This window comes from Apteryx mantelli, chromosome 5 (genome assembly GCF_036417845.1).
Source record: "Apteryx mantelli isolate bAptMan1 chromosome 5, bAptMan1.hap1, whole genome shotgun sequence".
In the NCBI taxonomy this organism is placed as follows: domain Eukaryota; kingdom Metazoa; phylum Chordata; class Aves; order Apterygiformes; family Apterygidae; genus Apteryx; species Apteryx mantelli.
Window position 1 is genome coordinate 34,864,224 of NC_089982.1, and position 18,010 is coordinate 34,882,233.

The 18,010-nt window shown below is 41.3% G+C and overlaps 1 protein-coding gene and 1 long non-coding RNA gene across 5 annotated transcripts in view; both read left to right on the forward strand.

Annotated features, from left to right (window-relative positions):
* The window catches only part of SMAD1 (SMAD family member 1), a 49,279-nt gene that overhangs the window by 18,087 nt on the left and 13,182 nt on the right, over positions 1–18,010 (forward strand). For all 4 annotated transcript variants that reach the window (XM_067297785.1, XM_067297786.1, XM_067297787.1 and 1 more), the window contains exon 2: positions 4,301–4,928. In XM_067297785.1, the coding sequence (XP_067153886.1) occupies positions 4,529–4,928 (400 nt within the window). In that variant the 5' untranslated portion in view covers positions 4,301–4,528. The remainder of the gene's footprint in view (positions 1–4,300; positions 4,929–18,010) is intronic.
* On the forward strand, positions 9,479–12,427 carry LOC136992255 (uncharacterized). The gene is made up of 2 exons (XR_010884377.1): positions 9,479–10,144; positions 10,993–12,427. It is a non-coding gene; the product is annotated as an uncharacterized lncRNA (long non-coding RNA).

Sequence of the window (18,010 nt, forward strand, 5' to 3'; positions counted from 1 at the left end):
GTCTGTCAGTCCAAAGATCACACAACAGATAACGGCAGTGAAGGAAGGCAAATAAAGGAGCAGTGGTATTTAGAAGAAGTTTGTTGATTCCAACTCATCCATCAGCAGACAGAACGCATAATAGAAGGTGCCTGTTTTTTTGATGTGTAAAGAGTGGTTGATAAGTGGGTAACAACTGAATTTCCTTTAAACTGATTCCAGGCTGCCTTTTGGAGAGCGTCCCCTTGTTTGGCAGGGGTTTTTGTTTCCCCCATACCTCGTGAATAAACATCCCCTTGGAGGGCTGGTGGTCACTCAGCTATTGGAAATGCTAACCCCTGTTTTCCCAGAGGGCACGTGTATTTGGGGATGAGAGGCTGAGACTCTGTCATCTGCTGTCTTGTGGTTTAATCTTTATTTTGCACTTCCAACTGATAAGACCACTTTGTGCAAAAGTAATACAGGAAATGATGCATTGAAAAAACCAAAAGTGGCAGAAAGGGAAACGGAATGTACTGCCAAAAGCTTGGGACTATGGACACACTTTCTCATTCTTGGAAACAAAAACTCCGCCTACACTGTCTTTTTTTATTTTCAGTTTAATGCTGACATTAAAATTCAGTATTAGAGTAGTATACAGCAGCCTGTGGTTTTTTTTTTCCCTTTTACTCTGCTTTGTGGCTTGTTCAGGGCTTGGACCATGCTTAAATTTTATTCAAGCAGTCTATACTTCAGCAGCAGTCCCTGGACTGTAGCTTAGCAGCAGGCTAGATAGTGCTGGTATTTGCAGCTGCTGAGCTGCGTTAAATTCAAGTATATCTACAAGTACCTGATATACCCCCCCGCCACGTATTTCTTGCTACAGTTGTTGCCAGAGAGATGCCAGCTGTTAAGATACTGCTTTGGATTGTGATGATAAAATATGTTTTGGAACACATGCTCATGGGAATGGAAAATGTGTGTGTTACAGGATTTGATCAATACTAAGAATTTTTGCAAAATCTGTTCCTAGGGTCTGAGTACTGTTCCTTGGGTCTGAGAATGTTGTCTTAATCTTTGCTGAGCTTGTGCATTAGCACGTGGGGATTATATTTTCAGGCAGAGCTGTAAACGTACAGATTTAATAGACAGGATTTTTTTTTCCATGGCAAGTAGAATTTGACCATTTATTTTTTTAAAGCAGCTTGGTGGATTCGGTTCAGGCCTGGATGGAACCCTGTCTGTGTATCTTATCAATGCTGAAATAAGTTCCTTGGATCTAGATTCAAACTTTGTACCTTCTTTTTTATTAGAACTTCATCAAGTATTTTAAATGTTTTGATTTTAATTTGAATGGATGTGAACTCGAAAGCAGACTTGATTACTTGTAAGTGTACCACATGTGTGGGAACCTTCATCTTTTATTTGAAAGATATATATAAAAATATTTGGAATATTGAGTTACAGATTATACATGAGTTGAAAATGTTACTTACAAGCACTTCTGAAGCACATGTACAAGGCATCTGATAATAAGGTTCTTAAATTAGGGCAATATTTTAATAGAGCACTTTACAGTGTGTTTAAGGATAAAATATATCTTGAGTGCAGTCAGTGACAGTAATGGAGTTTCAGTTCGTTTAGTAGTATAGTACCTGCCCAGGTAACAAAATAAATTCTTAAATTTGCCCCAGGGTCATGCAAATCTTCTGTTGCATTGACATTATTATTTCAAATAGAATTCTTAGCATAAAAAGAATGGGAAGTACCAGTACTAAGTGCAGGTAGACATGATCTCTGTTTTAGTTCATAATCATTATTCACATAAATGTAGTTTATGCATCCAGCATAATAAAACTGAACCTTTGTATTTAGTTTTTAGTGACAGATTAATTTGAATCAAGTGGATTGTTTTCAACTGAAAATACTCCAAGGATATTGGTACGCTATGTAAACATTAAAATTGATGACAGTTTGTTGAAGTTCTCAAGAGGGTAAGTATACCATAGCTTCTGCAACCTTGAGATTTGCAATTAGTGCATTTTTTTGTATAAATAATTAAATTTAATTGCATTTTTTTAGTACAAATATAAAATTTTATCTAACACATTGGATGTACTAATACTTTGTATTTTGTATGTGTATGGTGGTTTTGGTTTGGTTTGGTTTTGTCTTTCTGATGGTAACAAAAACATTCTTATCGTTTTCTCTTTTTCCCTTCCTTTGCAACCTGTTGCTGTCCCCTCCAGGATACATTTCCTGTCTGTCTTCACGCTCTGTTTGAAAAGTGGTGGTTTAGTGGTCTTCGTTTCTTTTTTTCTGCCCTGCCAGTCCTGGATCCCACTTCCCCAGGCGGATGCAAGTCTTTTGCCCAGTCCCAGCCTGGACAAATATGAAGCTTGCTGCTCACAGGCCCTCTGTTCCATGTTCCCAGTTTAAGGACCACTTACCAGAACTTCTTCCTCCTTCCTACTCCTTCATGTGTTCTTGCGTACGTCCAGCAGGCATTGCAAGCTGAAGGGTCAGGATGTAGTGGCTGATATAAATTCGTGATGTCTTTTTCTTCCATCTGCTTATGAGCCGTGATACCTTTTAGGTGGCGTGTGAAAGAGTTTTGCTTTCTTATGTGACCTGAGTGAAGGAAAAGATCTTTCTAGTTTACTTTTTTTTCTTTTGGTTGGCCTTTGAAACTCAAAGTAACTCAGAGGTATAGCTGAACTATTTTTATTTCAGGTTGTGATATGCACGAACTCTAGTGCAGTGGTTTGCTAGCTGTATCACTTGCAGTTTGCAAAGAGGTGGATAGCAGGATGCTTTTGGGGTATATTGCTTCCAGCTGCTATATAAAACCAAAAAAAGCTGCCAGTCTTGTGCTGGTTCCTTGGAATCACAGAATCACAGAATCGCTGAGGTTGGAAGGGACCTCTGGAGATCATCTAGTCCAACCCCCCTGCTCAAGCAGGGTCACCTAGAGCACATTGCACAGGACTGTATCCAGGCGCGTTTTGAATATCTCCAGAGAAGGAGACTCCACAACCTCTCTGGACAACCTGTTCCAGTGCTCTGTCACCCTCACAGTGAAAAAGTTTTTCCTCATGTTCAGATGGAATTGTCTGTGTTTCAGTTTGTGCCCGTTGCCTCGCGTCCTGTCACTCGGCACCACTGAAAAGAGTCTGGTCCCATCCTCTCGACACCCTCCCTTCAGATACTTGTACACGTTGATAAGATCTCCTCTCAGCCTTCTCTTCTCCAGGCTAAACAGGCCCAGCTCTCTCAGCCTTTCCTCCTAAGAGAGATGCTCCAGTCCCCTAATCATCTTTGTAGCCCTTCGCTGGACTTGCTCCAGTAGTGCCACATCCCTCTTGTACTGGGGAGCCCAGAACTGGACGCAGTACTCCAGATGGGGCCTCCCCAGGGCTGAGGAGAGGGGGAGAATCACCTCCCTCCACCTGCTGGCAACACTCTTCCTGATGCACCCCAGGATACCATTGGCCTTCTTGGCCACAAGGGCACATTGCTGCCTCATGCTTCACTTGGTGTCCACCAGCACTCCCAGGTCCTTCTCTGCAGAGCTGCTTTCCAGCAGGTCAACCCCCAACCTGTACTGGTGCCTGGGGTTATTCCTCCCTAGGTGCAGGACCCTGCACTTGCCTTTGTTGAACTTCATGAGGTTCCTCTTGCAGTGCTTTGCTGTGTAAGGTTCCTACATTTAATTGAGAATGAGGAGTGCCCTTCACACTTACTAATGAAAGATGAACTCTGAGTGACTGGTTTGGGCCATTTTTAATGTTATCTAAATTTCTAATATAGAACCTTTACCCTTTTGGCAAGTGTGTGTGGGAATACTGCCATGTCTTTTGTGTGTTTGGGGTTTTCTTTTTGTACTGAGCACCTCGTGGCTCAAACTGAGGCCATGCTTGGGCACTGAGCAGAGGCATCATTTGAAGCTGAAAAATACAGTTGGCGTCTCCCTTGCTGTGTGGCACAGAAATCACTGAGGACATGCAGCAAACTGGATGAAGGGAACTAACTCATTTCTCACCTCCTGCCCCCCCGCCAAAGGCTACTTTTTTCTTTGTGTTTATGCTGGTCATTATTTTCCAAGGTGATCATCTCATTTATTCAGGGCTGTTTTGGGGGAGTGGGAATACGCAGGTTTCAGCAGGCCAGGTTAAATAAAAGTCTTTGTCAGGCTGTTCCTTGAGTCCAGTTCTGGAGGTTGTCAGTACTTTTGTTGTTGTTTTCTCTGTCACTCTACCGTTGTTGGAGGATATGTTTAACTGTTGCCAATTAATTTAAAAAGTAAAATCTCTTTTCCTCTCCTTCTGGTATTCTTTTGTAGGTCATCAACAGGAACAGTAAAGAATGAGAAGGTTGCTTCTGTCAAGGGGGAATGCCAGCATCATCTTCTTGGGACTTGAGGACTGAAAAGTTAAAAGGAACAGAATTATTTGAGACAAACTGCTTTTAACTACTGATACAATCTGCTGTATCCAGTTTGTGGTGTGGAAGAACAGGACAGTCTCTTCTGCCTGGTCTCTGGTCTCCAGTGTGACCAAGTGGGGTCACCATGAATGTGACAAGTTTATTTTCCTTTACCAGCCCAGCAGTGAAGAGGCTGTTGGGATGGAAGCAGGGGGATGAAGAAGAAAAATGGGCAGAGAAAGCTGTTGATGCACTAGTGAAAAAACTAAAGAAGAAAAAAGGTGCTATGGAAGAGCTGGAAAAAGCATTAAGCTGTCCTGGTCAGCCCAGCAACTGTGTCACAATTCCTCGTTCTTTGGATGGCAGGCTGCAGGTTTCGCACCGGAAAGGGCTACCGCATGTAATTTACTGCAGAGTGTGGCGCTGGCCAGACCTACAGAGCCATCATGAACTGAAACCACTGGAATGCTGTGAGTTTCCCTTTGGTTCAAAACAGAAGGAGGTTTGCATCAATCCTTATCACTACAAGCGAGTAGAGAGTCCTGGTAGGTTCTTCCTTGTTTGTACCTTTACACCTTATCTAAACACTGCAAAGTATGGCAATTAATCATGTGACTCATGAGCTTGAATAAGCAAAAGTGGCTGTTTGCACGTATCAGATTCTTCCTCTTTGATTTATCTGGATATAAGCTTTACTTAGCGGTTGTAGCTTTCACATGATGAATGTTCACCTGTGTAGATGTGTTTTCTGACAATACAGAGGAATAGCTTTAGCATGATCCTCACGTTGCTGGGCCTGGTATCACCTGGTTCTGTTGGTGATCCCAACTGTTTCTCGGATTTATTTGTTTTTTACTGAAGTGTGCAGGTCAGCAAATCTCTATGGAATATTGCATACTAATGTGAAAGACTGCTGCAGTTCATACACTAAAATGATTCTGACGTAGTGTGATTTTTAATTATTATTGTTATTTCCAAAGAGATTCCTATCACTCCTATCACTTTGGTTTCTTCATCCTCCAGAAGATAAATATTGTCTTTAGGATCTCCCACAACTTAGGCTCTCTGAAGCAACCGTGATTTTAGACAGCAGAAGATACCCCCTCAACTTAAAGCTTTGATAGTAATGTTTTGTTGTTTATGAAGTTTTACTTTCAGGTGTTTTGTAATTGTAGCTTGCTTACCTCTTACCCACTTCCTCATTTGTAAGTTAAAATGGAGCTGATTATCTCTGTCTCCTCTTCAAAGGCTTGTAAATGACAAACACCCTTTTAACAGAATATTTCCAGGGACTAAGACGAAGTATGTTTGAATGTATCTACACTAGTCTCCAGCTACTTGTGAGGCTGTACAGGGACATCTGCAGAAGTGCATATTACAGGTGTGGGTGGACTTCCCTGATTTAATTTTGGGAAGTCCATCTGTGTTAGACATTTACAAACAGTGTGGCTGTGTCTGCAGGGTGGCACAGATATTTTAAGAACTACTGTGAAAATAAGGGATTAAATGACAAGATTGTTGTCCTGTAAATGGGAATTGCATTTGTCTTGGATCTGTAACATGTAAGGCACATCTACATGTTAAATATTTCCCTTTGGTGTGTTAGTGTTAATTTGGAAGTCATTTGAATAGCAAAGGTAATACTCTAAAGTGCATATTTATGCAGCAGAAGCTTAAACAAATGAACCCTCTGCACTGGAAAAACAGTTTTAAAAAATTCTTACCAATTCCATGTTGAGCAGAAGTGGGATAATAAAATAAATAGTTGTGTCTTTGTACTGCAAGTTTTCTGCATGTGTCTGTGCTGATTGCTTGCATTCAGTATTCCAATATACTGAAGATTCCTGAAAAACATGTAGTTCAGTCAGCTCGAGCAACAGTCCAACTCTTGCTGTTGTTGTTGGCATGTTCTAACTCATCTTGCCTTTATCTTGGAAACAAGTATTGAGTTTGAGAACATTCTCATTTAGACTGTTTATATTATATTTAAAAATGTGTCACTTCAGTGAGAAATGCAAGATAAAATAGAATCAAACTTTCCAAGGTGTGCCACTAAAATGTATGTTTTTGCTGAGTACTGTGAAGTAGTTGAAGTGGTTGCAAAGGTGTTCTTTGGGTGTTAAGTCATCTTATGAACTGAGTATTCAGGAAACAAAAGTATATGTTATTAACTGTGAGCCTGAATTCTGGATTGCTCTTTAAAGTGTTTCTGGAGAAGATGATAATCTCTAGAGTGGTGTAGCTACAGAATTTTTGCTGGAGAAAAAAACAAAACAAAACAGGAACTTAACTGATTTGGAGATAGTAGAAATAAAATAACTCCCTTTCACCCAAAGAGTACCCTTCCTTGGGAAAAACTAGATATTGGTCAGCTGCTTAATACACAACTTGGACAGTTTTCTTGCAAGCATAAGGACTGTAGTCAGTTTGACAGAGTTGAGAAAAGTATTTAGTCATTCACAAGGTCAGTGTGCTGCTCTGACCAGTTAAAACATCCTGGAGGTAACTGTGGAGCAGGAGCTAGCTTTCACTTTTCACTTCTCTTTAGATGCTCCGTTAAATCATGGTAGGGAGGTATAAAGTTATGTGCATGTTGAAGTTATGTCTGAAGGATTTTTAACAGATTTCAAAGTGCGAGAACGGGGTTGAATCCACTGTGTTTTTACTGAGGTCTCTGGCTGGGTATGTAAAGGATGGATGTGTACTTAATTGACCGTGGGTCTGCCATTATTTTGAGGGATATTGCATGGAGATGAGTGGGAAAACATGGCTTTTGGAAGTGCGTGGTAACTGAACTCTTACTTGGCTTGGAGATCTGTGCTTCATAAGTCTATGACTTCTTTTTTTTTCCTGTCCCTTCCCTATTCTCTCTGTCCTCCAAGCATCATCTTATCTTCATTTCCTGACAGTCACTCCCAAATTCTGCTCAACGTATTTTTCCCATTTTTGCCTAGACATTAAAACATCATCACTGCTGCATAAGTGTTTACACTTTGAGATTAATGGGTAGTGGGAATTCATGCATGAGTCACTGTTTCCAACTGTCTGCAGACTCTTGTGGATATCAAGGTTGTGTTTCCAAGGCTATCATTGCAGCCCTGAGGGTTAGAAATGTACTTTTTCTTGATGAAACAAAACTGAAAGCTTAGCTTGTGTACTATGTGCAGTTTGTGTGGACTGTGCAAGTACACCGTGAAATTCTGGCTCTGTTTGACAGCGTGGTCAGTATTTAAGTCCTTTGTATAGATCCAGTTACTCCAAAGCTGAAGTATACGGGGTGTGCATGGGCTGGAATCTGTACATTTTATTCTTTTTTGTGGGTGGTGGTTATTGTGTGACTTGTTTCGGTGTTGTGGAAGTTTTGAGACCTGCTTAACAGTAAATCCTCAAATGCATAAAATCATGTAGTGCTCTAACTTGGGAAATTAGTCTTGTGGCTACTTCTTAGTTTTAACAGTGTAAGAGTGGTGTGAGGATCTTCTACCTTGATACCTTATTCCATCCTAGCTATTTAGCTTGAAAAAATACTACAATTGTCACACCATAGCGTGTCTGCAAACTTATATTTACACCTTAATTCAAACAAGGGATTTCTTTTTGTTAGCAAGGCCAGATAGAACCCGGTTGTAAACAGTAAGAGGAGGCTGAGAAGAGAAGAATTGGCAGCAGTTTCAGAAACGCAGAAGTGCAGGTGTCGCTGGAAGCAGACTCTGCTGCTGCCTTTTTGTAATGAGGGGAACGTATCCTCCGGGAAACACTTAGGTGTGAGCTGGTGATACTGTATTAAGACCCAGCCTGATTTGGCAGCTGGGAGCTCTGCACAGGCACTGGCATCCATCCGATCCTGTGGTGAGTTGATCAAGAAAACTGAGCCATCAGGAAGCATCTTTGTGGCAAGGTTAGCTCTGCCCACTTGGCGCCCTCAGCTCGCTCAGTGTGGAGTCGCAGGCAAACAAGGGGGGAGAGCAGAGGCTGTGTGGCTGCTGGGGCAGGAACACAAGCTGGTGCTCAGTTGCTGGGGAGGAAGACCTTCTCGAGATGTGGTACAGTCGCACCCTGCTGCAACTGTCTCATAGGAGGCCCGTTGCGTGCAGAATTATTTCTGGTGCAGGGCCGTTAGTGGCTGTCAAATTTCTCTCTTGGCAAGGCAAAGACAAGCTTTTAATTAAGGAGGGGAGGGTCGGAATTTGATGCCTTTTGAAAACTGGCATGGTCAGCTAAACTGGTGCATTCACTTAACTGAATCTGCTTTGTCTCCTCAGTTTCATTTTTTGGATTAGAGATATCCTGAAATCAAGCTTGTACCTGGTTTTGGACTATCTTCAAGTACAATCAAGACCTAAGAAATAATCAGGCATAGGTGTACATAAGGACTGGGAAGAAAAAGCAAACAAGTTGTTCCTCACTTCTCTCTGAAAATACCAGAAACAGCCTCTCTGGTTTTGCTGGAGAACTTGTGAAATGACATTCTGAAAGTCTCTCCTGAGATACTTTTTACTTTTCTTTTTTTATTCCTTTGGGGTTTTTTTTATGTTTTATGTTGCTTGCCCCTGTCCTCTGTTGTGTCAATGGACTGAGGTGAAAGATGTGATCCAGAATTAAAAGAAATTTTTTTTGTCCTTTTTTTTTTTTTTTTTTAACCTGGATCCAGTTCACTCTATGCACTTGTAGCCTTAAAACAAGGGGGATGAGATAGGGAAGAAGGAGGATAAAGAGATGCTTAAGTTGACACTGCTATTAAAAAAAAAAAAAAAAAAGTCACACCTCTAACACAGCTTTAGGGAAGGAGATTCAGTTCCCTTGCCTTAGCTGAAGGAAAAGGAAGAAAATGGGGAAATTGAATGTTTCATTTTCTGAAAATATGAGTAAAAAGAAATTTAGCTCCGTGTTCCATCTGATGCAGAACTGTTCATTTGCCTCTACTAAGCGTCCTTGCTCATCAGCCTTCTAGGCTAAAGGGAGTTTGGGTTTATAATATGTTACAAAGGAGGCAAAAAAGCCTTCTTTGTTTATGCTTCATTTGTGTAAGTGGTTGGAAGTACAGAGTATGTAAGGGATTACCCTAACGTGAGCTCTTCCCCCCAACAACTGAAGGCTGCCTTCTGAGAGTACCCTGTGTCCACAACCTGCTGCTCTCTCTGCAAGGGGGCATGCTAGGAAGAAGCCTCTTTTGCATTGATCTAAGTGAGCTTAGGCCTGGCTTGAGGAATATTCCTTGATATTCATTTCTGGAGGTGCTAGTTAATGCTCCGCTGTGCTTGAACCACGTAATGCCAGGGAGTACTAAAACTGAGCTCAGAAGCAGCTGATCTGCCCTCTGAAAAACGCGGGTTGCGCCGATCAGCCAGTTAGCGCACCCACGTGGAGGCAGCAAATAACCAGGCCAGTTCAGTTTTTTGTAATTAGCAATAAAGTGTGGATGATTTTCCTCTCTGAAGCTTCTTTTCTCATTTGGAGAGCCTGTGGCAGTCTCTTCTACCTCAAGGAGTTTTCTATGAGGCTGATGGTGCCGATGTCCCACTGAAATGGCAGCGTGAGCAATGGCTGCTCTCCCGTGATGTGGCTGTCAGAGAAACTGTCAGAAGTGTTGGATTTTCAGTTCTGCCTAAAGGTCACGATGTTCCTTTCCATTCTGAATATGAATTCAAAGTGGATGTCTGCTTCAACAAGCTTGTTTTTGGTGGCAAGAAACACTTTACCTGGATGTACAGCTGCTCTTTGCCACAACAACAGAGCAGGTCCCCAGGCTCTGAGGAGAACGGTAGGTGTGCCTCGCTGTTCTTGCTCCCAGCGTGGACTCCTTGCCTGTGACTTTAACCTGCTTGTTTTCATATTTGTCTTTGATCTTCTCTGCTTCTTGCTTTAAGTGAGTCTCCATAAGGCAACACATCTACTGCAGTTACCAGAGATGTAGAAAGAAACTCGAAACTGTGGAAATCCTGGATGAGGCAGGTTTAGATTCAGGTGGTCCTGCGAATAAAGTACTTTGAATACTCCCTGTCTAGTGCTGCAGCTCTGCTCTTTAATAAAAGAAAAAAATACAAGTTTAAAGGAAATTTTAAATGCCATTTGAAATCTTACACGTTTGGTTATGTATATTTGTGTGGGTGTGCCCATGCGCATGCTCTCTCTCTGGGTATATGTATGTATGTATAGATACTTTACAGAAAAAACAAGTGGGTCTGTTAATCATCCCCATCTCTTTCCCTGTTCCAGACCAGCCTAAGATCGATCCATGTAATACTAATATTCCCAAACTGTTTCTAGACAGGGTAAATTGAGAAGCGGGTCTTTAAAAATCTGTCACTGTGTAATCACCTTGCACTTCAAATCTGATACAGCTTGTTGCAATAAGTTACCTATCAGATCACTAAAATTAGTGCTTTATTTTTTGATAAGCAGCAGGGTTCAAACGTAGTGTGCAGCTTGTGCATTAGGCTGCTTTCAGAGAGATTATCAAACTGGCAGGTGTTAAGATCAAATATGGAAGTAGGAGAGAAAAATTAGAGTAATTGAAGATTTTCTTCAGCACTACGGGCTTGTGCCTTGCCTAGCTGAGCTCTCGGGGATCCCAGAGCTTGCTCAGTGCCTGCCTCCCTCTCTTTGCAGCACCTGGGAGAACTGGAGTCGGCCCTGGAGCCTGCGGCCTGTTTCCGGCCAGATGGGGAAGCTTTGATGAGCGCGGCTCGAGGGAGCCCAGCGCGCCAGCTGCGCGCGTTCCTCCCGCGCCAGCAGCCCGTGCCGAGGAGAGGAAGCTTTCGCCAGTCGGGGAATCTGGAGCCGGGGGGGGGCGGGGACGATGACAACTGCAGAGCCTGGAAAAATGAAGGCAAAAGGGAAGTTTTTGTTTCTCTGATCTGGGGAACATAAAGGAGGGGAAAACTGGAGTGTCCCTTCAAAGAGGAAGAATATAAATGAAATGGAAGGAAGAAGAAAAGAGAAAAGGAAATGGGAGTGCCTTTTTTTTTCCTGAAGTGATTAAAGGAAGGAATTAGAGAAATGGAGGTCACCAGCTGATTCAAAACGGGGAAAAAGGGTGGAGGAGTGAATGCATAGGAGTAGGTTAGTAAAATTCTTGTTCCCACTTTTATGTTCCTAGCAGACGTTCCGCACCTCTGCAGGCACAGGATGAGGGAGCAGCAAATGTCATGGCTGAGAAGTTTTGCCTTATTGCTGTGTAATGTTAGTGTTGGGCATAACTTTAAAAATAGCATGCTACAACAGGTGGGTGCAATTATAGGATGGTTCCCCAAAATAGCAGACAACTGTCAGTTTGTTTGGCAAGTAGTATAAAGCTTTCTTCATGTCAGTTTTGCAGAATTCAGTCCTAAAATTCATCGCCAAAACCCACTTGGGGAAAATGAATTGTAATAAGGAGGGAGAAAGGAGGGAATGGTCTAAACTTCAGGGATTTGTCTAACCTCACCATGTGTCAAAAGAAAGAACTGTAGTAAATGTATATAAGTTGTCAAGAAGGATATGTTTGTTTCTCTCTCTCTCTCTCCCTCCCTCCCTCCCTCCCTCTCTATTTTTAATTTAATTAACCAGATTCAGATGTTTCTTTTAACTTAAAATGCCAGACTTCCAAGATTTAACCTATTCAGTAAGATGCTGTGTTTTTATACAGGTAATTTGAACTCTGGTCTCTGTAAATGTCTGAGTTAATATAAATTATCACACTCTAACTTCCTCCTGTATCAAAACTAATTCTTCTCCCACCTTAGCTTACAAGAACTGCCCACTACTGGGCATACAATTAGTACTAAATTCTGAAATTGCTCTTGACAAATATCAGTTTAATCAAAATGGTAGCTTATCAGAGGATCTGCAAATAAAATCTAATGTTAGCTGAATATTGTAATGCAGGAAATGTACTAATATTACTTGCCAAATGCATTTAAACTAGATGTCTGATGTAAAAGCAAAGTAACTGAAGCAATAACTGTTTTTTAAATACAGTGTTCAGTTGCAACTATGTAAAATGACAAATCAAGCTGTGAGATCTAATGAAACTGCAAAATAAAGTTAAGATTTGAGAAAATAAGATGGGTTTCGGCTTTCTCCTGGAATAGAAAGTCTGGAATGTTTGTCTGCCTGTCACCCAAACCGGACTGTTGAATAGCGGTTATTGAGCCTTTTCACTTGCAGTTACTGGAACATAGGTTTGGAGCAAAAGTCTAAAATTTTGTCATTTCTGCTTCTGAGAAAACAAGCAAAGTTGTGTTACCCCAGCTTGTAGCAGAGCCTTGTTTAAGCCAGGTGGTGTTGGAACAACATAAAATAGCTAGTTCCTCGGAGAACTGCTTTGGCCACAGCAGTATTCATTATTTTTAACCAAGAGTAAACTCAATCCCGAGTATAGACATGTAAGTGTCTTTGTATGTGAGAACTTGTCCTCTGGTCAAAGAATATTCAATTTTGCCATGTCTTGTTTTAGGCAACACAAACCTAATGACATTAAAATTTTTCTCTCTACCTGGTGTTTTATTGTTTACAAGCAAGATCTTGGCAAGACGTTTCAGTTAGCATGCTTCAATGACTCTTTAATGCTACTGGCAGTGAGCAAAGCTACACACGCTCAGCTCAATATACTCCAGTACCTGCTCTGTTCCCACTGAGGGGCTGAACTGCTCACCAGGATGCCACCGCTGAGTTCAGCTGCTGGGGCGTCAAAGGCAGGAAATTGAGCTGGAAATCTTGAAGGATTGAACTTGGTTAGTTTAATACTATTGCTGTATTGTTTTTTTTTTTCTAATTCTTCTTTTGCCATTTCATCTTTGCAGGATTTTTTTATCCAGAAATTTGAGTACAAGTCTCAAGTTCCTCTCCCGCACTCCTTTGCGCATCCCCCCCCCCAGTCTCTTCATGCCTATATTCAGGTACTATGAACTAGTGTGTAAGGGTTTCCCTCCTTCTTCCCAACTCATAGTTCTATTTTTCCAGTAAAATGTAAGTGGCTTTGCATAAATTCATATGAAAATATGGCTATGTCATGCTTGGATATTAAAACGCACTGTCTAATGATAGTGCCCCAAGGCCTTCATTAGGGTTGAGGGCCCTGTTGTGGTATGAGCCTGCACAAACACTTCTACGTAACATATGTCCAGCAAGTCATCATCAGCATTTTTAAAATCAGTATGGTTGAAAGTGCAGCAGCAATTGCTCATCTTTTCTTTTTCAAAACTCCTAGAAAAAGCAGAATTTACTTTGTAATGGAGGAATGATCCAAGTCTGCTTTCTCTTATGTGGTCCCTTGTTGCATTCCATTATTTGGTCTGAGAATTTCCAGACGTGGAAGGAGAGATACCTACCAAAATCCTCACGTAACTTGCAAAGGGAGAAAAATGAACTCTTGAGGGGAAACTAGCTGTCACCTGGGCTCATGTAAGATAACAGAAACCCATCTGGATAGAAAACACACTACCTTGAAAACACAGCAGGTCCTTTGGCTTGAATTAGGGTGTTGTGGGGTTTTGTTTTTTTTTTTCTTGTGTGCGTGTTTTTTTTAATATATAGACTTTAAAAAGTTATAATCATAAGTTGGAAACTTTCTGTTTGCTAAAATCATTATCTCGGGAACATGATGAAAATGAAACAAAAAAGAAAACTAAGTAAATCTTTGAACTAATACAGAACACCTGTTTACCGGAGAACAGGATGTTACGCTGGAGAGAGACAAAGCGTAGAGATCAGTAGCTTTCTTCAAAGGCCACCATTACTTTTTCATTAAAAAAAAAAAATCTTTCTAGTTGAAACATTTTTCTGAACAGCCGGGCTGTCTTTGGTCTATCTTGCATGTTTTTGGCATTCTTGGCTCTTAGATGAAAAAGGCTTGTGGGTGAAATTGCCCTGTAGCTGTAATTCTTTTAATACAGCTCCACTTGTTTGGTGCACGCATACTTTCAGTATGATTTGCACGTTAAAAACAAGCTGCCCAATTCCCGGACAGTTTTAGTCCATTGACAAATACAGGATATGTTTTTAGCTACAGTTCTACAAATGTATGCAGCTTGACTTTCAGATGATTTATTTTGCTTTTCAGGCATTATCAGTAGTATTACTACTGGTAATAATGCATTAACTCTCAACTCCAGGTCTGTATCTACACAAAATCTCAGAGCAAAATTTAAACACAGTTAAGGCCATAAAACCTTTTAATCTGTTGTTTGAGAAAGTAAAGAAATAAACCTGGCTCATGACTTGTGGTTCTACTCCATTAACTGAATTTAACTGTTTTAATCAGATTCCATTTACAAATCTGTTGAGATGTTGTTTGATATGATTGTTGCAGTAGCTTTTCAGGACAACAGTGCAACTAATAGTGCATTTCCTTTGAATAGATACATCTCTATTGAATAGAAACATTTTTTTTTTTTTTTTAATAAATGTGGAACTTGGGCTTAATGCATTTCTGTTCTCTTCCATGAAAGAAGGTAGAAAAGGGTGAAATTGTGTCTGCAAACTGTTACAGCAGTGTCCTGCAGAGATCCCTACAACAAAGATGTGCACTACTTCATTTTATAGCAACAGGTGTGCTGGCTTAGCACAGACTAACTCTCTCATGCTTTCTCCCCTTCAATTAGACCTCTTCCTGGAGCTGGCAGCTGCAACAGAGATCAGCCTCCTCCCCTGCTGTACTGAGCCATAGTAATTTGTTATTCCATATGGTTGGGGTCTGCAACCTGACCAGAAGCTTACTGCCTTAAAGTGGGGAGAGGGGGGTAAGAACGGTATGCGTCCCCCTTTACATTCTGAACTCCTGGCATTTCTCCATACTTCCGAGCAGCCCAGTCCCTGCTCGCCTCTTCGCTGTCAAGTGAACAACGTTCAGATTAACTCCTCTGTGACTCCGGTGGGAGCAGCTAGACTGCAAAAGCCCTTGAGCTGCAAAGAGATCTGGTTGTGGCATTAAGTGACTGTCCCGGAGGTGGACTCACTGGGGTGCTGTGGTCTCCCTCCCATCTGACAGTCCTTGGGTGCCTTTTCTCTGCATTTAAGGTTGTTGGTATGCAGGGAGGACCAGAAATAGGAGAGTGCTCAATTCTGCAATGATATTTTTGAGACCATTTGTGCTGTATCAGTATTGGTTCTTTTCTTCCTCCTTCTTTCCTCCCTGTCCACATGTATTCTGAAGAAGCTGGCATTTAATTCTTTGTGGGCGAAACTAGTTTTGTATGAGGGAGAGTGTGGAAGATGAGGTGTATCTGGAGTCCTTCCAAACTTCAGCAGTGGTTCTGCCCAACTGGAGATAATGTGTGTATGTGCCTTGGGAAAATCTGAAGCTGCCTTATTTTAATTACTGAAAATATACAGAAAATATCCTGTTCTGCAGCTGTTTTAAAAACCTATAAATCATATGGCTTCCTGTGATGTCATATGTGTTATTGTTTAACATGAGGTAGGGGATGGGAAAGGTAGGTGAGGTACTTTCTGCAGAAATTAACTTTTCTAAAGTTAATGGTTTGACCTTCATCCACAGGAAATGAAGAGATAGGAAAGCTATGTTTTAAAGCTCAGAAAAGTGAGGAAGACTCATAAAGACAGGAAAGGGAAAATACTTTTTAATGCATGATCTCATTGTTTTTTCACTTGTAATTTATTAGGCCAGCAAATGTTTGCTATGACAATTAACGTATTGTATGAATTAACTGGGAAAGAACTGTTAGGTTTCACAGAACACGTTTAATTCTGAGGGATCCTAATATTTAGAGAGATTGGGTTTGACATTTGCTGTGTTGCAGATGACAGGATATGTGATGTCAACCTGAATGCTGACTATCTGTTTTGTATTGCTTTTTCCGGTGACCTATGGCAATAGTCGCATTAAAGGCAAGAGACAGTCAGTGTAGCTGAGAGAGATGCAGCTTCTCTGATGGTGCTTTGCAATTGAGTGAACTTCTATAGTATGGTAGATGGATGTGTTCTGTTTCAGAAAATGCCATAGTTAGGAGCTTTGAGTATTCCTTGTGAAGTGGAGATAGTTAACTGTTCCATACTTAAGCAAGTCTACTTAGAAATGACATCTGCCTCAGATATTTAAGATTCATTGGAAACTCGGTGGAGCTGCTCTGAGAATCTGAGAAATTGGATGAAATCTTTAAAACTTGATTCTGATTCCAACAGGCAGCTTTACTTTCAGTAGTGGGTTTTTTTTTGTTGTTGTTTTTCAGTGTGTGTTCAAGGAAGGTTTGTGGGATCAAACTTTCTGTACATTAATACCACTGGTGAGAAAAACTCTGTTGGATTAATTTCTCTCTCTTATGCATATATTAAAAAAAAAAAAGAAAGAAAAAAGAAAAACTACTTTTTTAGCTAATGTGGGGCTTGCTTTCAAAACAGAGAGAGTATTTTGTGTGTGGCATCTTTTTGTATCCATTTAAAATGTGGACCTAGACCTTAGGCCTGTTCTATGCGTAGAACAATTTAGGGGTTACCTTAGACTCCTGGATACTCAAGCATCTGAGTGCTTCTGTATGAGCAAAGAAGAGAAAAAGTGCCCCAGTGGACTGGAACAACGTGTAGCACCTTGGTTAGCGTAGGTGATACAGTGATGTCTGCAGAGGCTCGTCAGGTGTCCGTGGTCCTGTTCCCCTCCTGCGTAGCCGCCAGGCTTGTGGGAGAGTGCAGGAGTCTCTTGAGGGAGGAGTGGTAGTTAGCCTGGGTACCTTGCTTTCATTGCTTTTTGCTTTTCTGCACCTTCCCTCAAAGGCAGCTCTTCGAAGCCGGCAGGCTCTCACAGGAGACTTTGGAGATCTGGTTCTCTCAGCTGTGGAGGTGGGAAGAAGAGGCAGTGGATGGGGGGGGCAGAAATGGAGGAGAATAACTTTCTGTTTCACTCCCACTTGGGAGTGCATGGATCTCCCTCTCCCTGCCCTTCCCCCCCTTCCCCCCCCCATCACCCAAAAAATCTCAATCTATAACAAGACCAGTTTTTAATCTTCTGAGTAGCTCAGCCTTTGCTGTGAGGCATTCAAAGATAGAAACTGAAGCGCTGGAAAAAGAGCTGATTCTTTTATCTTAGTGTATCTGGTATCACATTCATATTCTCGGCTAAAAAGAGACCTTTGTTTCCCTCTGGTGAGGAGGCCTTGGGAGTGTGGTGAAACCAGTAGTTTCTAGCATGTGTTTCTCTGATCCCATAGTAGCATATAGTTGGAGCTGCACGGTTGTTAATTTTTTCTTTTAACTACAGAATTTTGTTTAAATTGCAGTTTTGTAAACTGACTTGAAGGGTTAATAACTTTCTCAATCTGAACTTGTAAGAACATTGTCTAGGTTAAAAATAAAATTACAGCTGTTGGGACCAGGCTCAGTTCACGGCCTAAATAGTATTAGTATTGTCTTCAGAAAAAAAATCTGTCCTTATTAGCAAGGTTTTGGGTTACAGGCCATTACATGATTAGCAGGATCACAAGTGCGGTAAAATGAACTGCGTGTCAGCATTGTAATATAACAGTACTTCACAGCATTTCTTTGTGAGAATAAAACTAACACATAGAATTGCAGTTTGTTCTTGACTCTTCTTCTCTGGCCCTCTGTGCAAACAAGCTCCTAGCTGGCAAGCCAGGTAGCTAGCACCATCACTGTGAATTCAAGCTATGCAGTAACTGGATACGAGGAAACAGTT